Here is a 6,437-nt window from a genome sequence, read left to right as displayed (position 1 = left end):
AAACATGTGATATGGAGGAGAGAATCTGGGAAGAAAAACTGAGGAATCTAAAAGAATAGAATATTTGTTTTTCAGGTCAATTCAGTTCAAATATAACTTGGCCATTTGTGACATGAAAATATAGCATTAATTGTGATGAAATTGGACATTTTTGAGCTGAAAACATAGTTCATATGAGCATCAACATGTTGAACAGAACTGAAATCCTGTACATTTGCAGAACTTGCATTTACCAACACAAAGTTCCTTTGGGGATTCACTGAGATTGATTTCTTATGCCCAAAGACAGAAATAAGACCTCTACGCACATTTTAGCCGAAATATAAATATGACTTTATAACTGAAGCACAAAAAATGGCTCTACCACAGACAGAAAAGAAAACATGGAATGTCTAAATGCACTGTTTTTGTCAGTACAATGACACAGATATTGATGTAGGAACTGAAGTGATTTTAGTTATTATTAAGAAAACAGGGAACATGGATAGGTATCAGCTCTGAAGTTAAACTCTTATGAACTACTTTTATTGTTATCAGTATATTTGTCCAAACAAATGGACCTTTAGTTGTAGAAGACATTAAAATGAACAAGAAACAGAAGAAAACAAGTGTGGTCTAATCATTTTTTTCTGTATGACCATCACAAACACTTCCAGACTGAGCTAACACCATCAGTAAATGTTAAAATCATCTAATTAAAAAGTCATCAGCACTTACCTTTCTCTTTTCAAGCAGTGCTAGTTTAGCTTGTGTGGCTTTAATAGCCTGGTATGCTTTCCTCTTCTTCAGAAGATACTCTGGAACTAACTTGATAACTTTTTTAGATCTGTCAATAGGAGCATACACAAATATATAATCAGTAAATGAAAGTCAGATATTAAACACCCAAAGGGGGGGCAGCTCATATCATGACCAATACACAGTTTAAAGGTTGGACAAGACAGCATCGTCCACATCCAACACCAGATGAATTTTGTAATTAAAACTTTAAATGAACGACACAAAACAATAATTCAAAGCACTGAAGATGGCAGCTTCATAATGCTTTTAAAGTGTTACACAAACATTGACACATTTGGACTAAATGAAGGTATATTATGGAAGACTAATCATCTGTAGCCTATGCAGCTACCCATGTGAGGTTTGTTTACCTAGAAACAGCCTCTTTCGCATTCATCTGACAAACTACAGGTTCGATCCGAATTACCAAGACGTCAATGTACTTTTAAGACCCGAAAAAATATAAATGAATGTAAATTAAAAGAGGATGGACTTAGATACAGATAAAAACAAATACATACTCAGCCTCTGCCATCCTGGAATCAATCTGTCTCAGCCGTCACACAGTGATGACGTCACACACCGGCAAGCTCAGTAGGGCAACTGAAACCTGCATCTGCACAACAGTGGCACTTAGTGGTGATTAGTGGAATAACAACTGTAAATGTAAAGCAAGGAATGAAAGAAATAAAAAAATGGAAGAACAACAGAGGTCAATCCTCTGAAGATAAATGCAATTCCTCATATTATTTTACGATTATCCCAGATTCATTTGCCAACAGAACTTTATTTATCTTTTTTTTTTTTTTTTTTTCTTAGCCCTGTTTTAGTATGAAATTTTGTCACAGTGACTTAACCCATAAAGACCCAGTGCTACTTTTGTGGCATTTTCTAAATAAATTTTTCTATATATTTATACTTCTGAAGTGATTTTATCACCATTTATTATAATATTGTCTTCTGTATTTTGCCTTTTTTCTAGTTAAAAATATTATTTTTCCATATTTTAAGTTTACTGATCATGTCGATGTTTATAAAAGCTCAGAGTAAATTCAAAGGTTATTGTATTAAAACAGAGAAAACTGCAGAAAAAGTGACTTTTTCAGTAAAATCTCTCATTAACTAAACATAAACCCAGTGTGTCCATCCAGTGTTTTTTTTTTTTTTAAGTCTTTATGAAAGTATTATTATTATTATTTTTTTTTTTTACAGATACAAAAAACAAAAAACAGAACAAACAGGCTGTGAGGTCAAGGAGTTACAAAGATCGCATTGTTTAGGCAAGCAACACAATTTTTACACTTGATGGTTTCTAAATTTGTCTCAGGTTTTGTAAACGTGCCATTTTTCCCAGCGTTCTTCACCCAGTTCTGTCTGCAGTCGTATTGTGTAGGTCATGTGTTCTAGTAAACGGACATGTTTTACAATACTGGTGCAGACAGTCATCAGTGGACATTCTGTCTAAAGTCAGTATTTTGTAATGGTTTTTTATTCACTTCCAGCAAGACCTTGAGGATGTCAGCATCATTCTTACTAAGACCATCAGGTTCATGGCCAAGAGAGAGGGACGTGAATGATGTGCTGATTTTAAAACCCAAAACTGTGCAGATGATTTTAGATACTTCCTTCCAGTAAGTCTGGAAACAGGACCAGGACCAGAACACATGGGCCTGATCCACCGTGGTTCCCCACATTCTCTCCAGCAGCACTGCTGAGTGCTGGTGTGTTTGGCCTTCTGTTTTGGAGTGTGTCCATCCACTGTCATTGATCCAACTCCATGGGTTTATTAGTTTTTATTCAATTTCATTCAGTTTGAGACCTATTTTATTCATGTTGCTTATTATTTTTGTCCATTTGTTATTCATTTTGTTCATTTTATTGATCACTTTATCTGTTTTCTTGCTCATTTTATTCTTTTTTAACATCTTTTCAATATTTTTTTCATGTGACTTGTAATTTTAGTACATTTTTTGGTCATTTTCTTTATTATTTAATACATATAATCAAAAAACCCAGTGTGTCCATCCACTGTCATTGATCCAACTCCATGGGTTTTACTGGTGAATCAATGTTGGAGAAGATGACGGTGTTTCCATGGTAACTACGGAGCCTCTGAACGTCCAAATGGATCATATCTGAAGACCATGAAAAAATGAAGAACTGCAATTATTGACATGTATTGATAGGATTAGTCAGTGGTGTAGTGGTCCCTGGAGAAGTGGGTATACTCTCAATTTCTGGCTTCTTTTTTTTTTTTTTTTTAAAGCCCAGAAAAATGCTGTTTTAGAAACAGTGACATGTCAGACTACTCTATTTATTTTACCCAAAAATCCATCAGTAGTATTTGTTCACTATTATAAAATGATCATGACTTGATCAGGAGCAGTTTGTAGGTTTTACTGGACACACAAACAGCTGCAGGAATGGAAATGGATTCAACATGAGGCAAACAGAGGAGAACGTTAGCCTTTCATAACGTTAGCCTTTCATAACGTTAGCCTGTCATAACGTTAGCCTACTGATACAGAGTGACTATTGGCGACACCACCTCTTCTCTAAATGTGCAGTCATGTGTCCAGTCGTTTAAAACAGTGACTCATTCTGAAACCACCTTAAAACTGACCTCAGAATTATGTATCCCATGGAAGTAGGTTCTCTCAGTATGTGTCAGTCAGTTGAAAGATGTTTACTCTGCTATTCTCATTTGCATTTCCAATATTCAAGCATCTTTCAACGAGACGTGCACTGACCTGTCAATCAACTGGGGTGGAACCAGCACCTGAGGTGACCAATCTAATCAGTGAAGGCAGCGAGTACTAGCCAATTAGAGGCAGAGTAGGGCGGGTCATGGCTTCACCATCCTAGGGGAAAACATGGGCAATTTATGCTGCGTTCCAGGCAACCCGTGACTGGTGTTTTTCCATCCTTCTACTGGTGTAAATGCACTGGAATGTTCAGTCAAACCTGTGACTTCCACCCGTGAACTCGTACTAGATCCATGTTCTCCCAGTTCCGAGTTCTGACGTCACGTAGCAATGGCGCCCCCCCCATGGATGCAGTGTTTATGCAAATTACTTATTAAAAAAACGTATTGCTCTAATGTTATTTATCTGCAAATGTTCTGCAGAATCAGCAGCGGCTCTAGTGTTAGCTAGTTTTCAGTCCAATGAGTGCAAGAATAAATGAATACCAAATCTGAATCCAAATATACAAACAACATCAAAGGCAGAACAGCTTCTCTTGCCTTTTGCACCATTTTTCCTCCTCTGTTTCCTTTAAATAAACAAAGAACAAACACCTCTGGGATAGAAATTATTCTAATTGAACATAACGTACGGTCCGCTATGGTGGTTTGTTTACATCTAACTCCCACAATTCCTTGCGCTCAGGCAGTTTGGTGTGACTTGCCTGGAACGTTACAAAGTCATGAGTCGTGGTTTGAAGTCGTGACTTACGGACTCAAAAACTGGCCTGGAACGCAGCATTATCTCAGATTCTACTGAATGGTGCACATCAGGGAGATTTAGAAGAGGGTATACCCAATGCTGACTGAAAAATAAGTGGGTGTACTCTCGTATACCCTGGACTACACCTGTGGGATTAATGGACCAACAGGTATGAACAGTTTAGATCAGCAGATGGTTTAGATCCACAGTCAGCATGAGGCAGGCTCCATGTTATCATCCAGTATCATCCAACAGAAGCATGTCTGTTTCTGGAAGCTTTGTGACTTATGACTTCTTGGGCGTTACTCACAGGACAGACACACGACAAACAGATATACTGTGAAAAAATATGAATACTATAAGAATACTGAGTTTTTAACCTGTGTGTTTTATTCAGAGTTCACAAAATGGACATTAAATATTGAAATAAACTGTTAAAATTGTTACATGAGTACATCAAATCTAACAATAAATACATCATACTACTATAGATTATGAACTAAAGACAAAAGGAGGATTTTAGTCGAATTCTTCTCAGTGAGTGTCAGTTAATGTCATTTTATATTCTGTTATTATCTCTAAGTCCTGATGTTTGTTATAAGTGTATATAACAACACTGAGTTAACTTGTATAATAGCACCAATTGACCAGAAGATGTCAGTGTACATCACCATGGAATCAGAAGTCATTTTGTTCAGGAGACTGTACCCATGTCCTGCATGGTTTCAGCCAAAGGGATTTTAGGAAGCAATGACCGTCTGATCCTAAAACAAAAACAGACATGTTTACCCACAGTCCATTTAGAATAAACATGTTCGCTGCACAGTGCTCTACATAATTAAATAAAGTCTTATCTTATCTTATCTTATCTTATCTTATCTTATCTTATCTTATCTTATCTTATCTTATCATGTTATTTGCTAAAATTGTCAATATGTTGAACTAATTGCAGTTCTTCATCTTTTCATGGTTATCAGATATGACCCATTTAGACGTTCAGAGGCTCCGTAGTTACCGTGGCAACACCGTCATCTTCTACAACATCAGTTCCCCAGTAAAACCCATGGAGTTGGATCAACAGTGGATGGACACACTGGGTTTATGTTCAGTTAATGAGAGATTTGCTGAAAAAGTCACTTTTTTCCAGTTTTCTCTTTTTTGATATAATAATCCACAACTTATCGGAGCTTTTATGAACATCTGCATGATCAGTGAATTAAATGTAAAAAAAAAATACATGATTTAAATAGAGAGAAAAATTTATTTGGGAACTGTCAAAAAATTGCCACTGGGTCTTTATGGACTAAAGTGTGTGATGAACTCAGTATTTTTGGGTAACTGTACTAAAGAAAAAAAAAAATCATAAGAAAACAAAATGAGGCACAAAGTTTGTTTCATGTTTATATGAAACATTTATATGAAACATTACTGAACATTTGAATCCCATAGAACAGTGGTCCTCAGTGTTTTTCTGTGCCCCCCCCCCCTCCTTTTGGAGGATGAATAATCTCCAGCCCCCCCTCAACTCCAACAACATTGTAACAGTGGTCCAATTATAACTTTTATTGAAAGAAACATCAATATTGTAACAATACTTGAATATGTTTTTGTTCAAATTAAAAATAACTTAGATTTTCGCATGAATAATACAAATAAACTCAAACAGACTGCTCCCTGAGACAATTAAAATAGGAAATGTGCAATTATCTACAACTATGACGATAAACTTACTTGTTTTAGAACAATATCAGTGGGTCACTGAGCCCGTTTCCACTGGACATCTGAAAACATTCAAGTCCAAACTGGTCCAAAACACAAACCTGTGTGTCCATGTGTCTTTTCCAGTCCAGTCCTTGTCCATTGTCCAAACCTAAACTCTTTGTCTAGTCTAGTGACAGATCACCATGGTAACAGACTGGTTTGGTGTACGTCCATAAAATGAGTCCAGGGTGCTCCAACCATCCAACATTAGTTCCACCTGATACATGTTCTAATCCACTGGTTCCTAAAGTGGGATACATGTACCCCCAGGGGTACTTGGATGAAGTCCAGGGGGTACTTGAAATTTTTTTTGGAAAAATACATTAAATAAATCATCATGTACCAAATACAAAATAAATAATGAGAAATAATGCTGAAATATAAAACACAATAAATACATTCATATAATAGTTTTATTGTCGATCATCTTGCTTAAGCTTTGGTAACATT

The 6,437-nt window shown here is 36.2% G+C and overlaps 1 protein-coding gene across 1 annotated transcript in view; it reads right to left on the bottom strand.

The window, feature by feature from the left end:
- LOC115415200 (ribosomal protein L7-like 1) overlaps positions 1-1,349 on the bottom strand; it is an 11,575-nt gene extending 10,226 nt beyond the window's left edge. Inside the window, exons 1-2 of the mRNA XM_030128702.1 lie at positions 1,302-1,349; positions 718-826 (exon numbers count right to left, since the gene is read on the bottom strand). Coding sequence (XP_029984562.1) covers positions 718-826; positions 1,302-1,315 — 123 coding nt within the window. The 5' untranslated portion in view covers positions 1,316-1,349. The remainder of the gene's footprint in view (positions 1-717; positions 827-1,301) is intronic.
- Positions 1,350-6,437: the final 5,088 nt, after the last annotated feature.

The sequence above is a fragment of the Sphaeramia orbicularis genome, chromosome 24, assembly GCF_902148855.1.
Source record: "Sphaeramia orbicularis chromosome 24, fSphaOr1.1, whole genome shotgun sequence".
NCBI lineage: Eukaryota > Metazoa > Chordata > Actinopteri > Kurtiformes > Apogonidae > Sphaeramia > Sphaeramia orbicularis.
The sequence above is the reverse complement of the archived record's forward strand: the minus strand, read 5'-3'. Positions and strand labels throughout refer to the sequence as shown.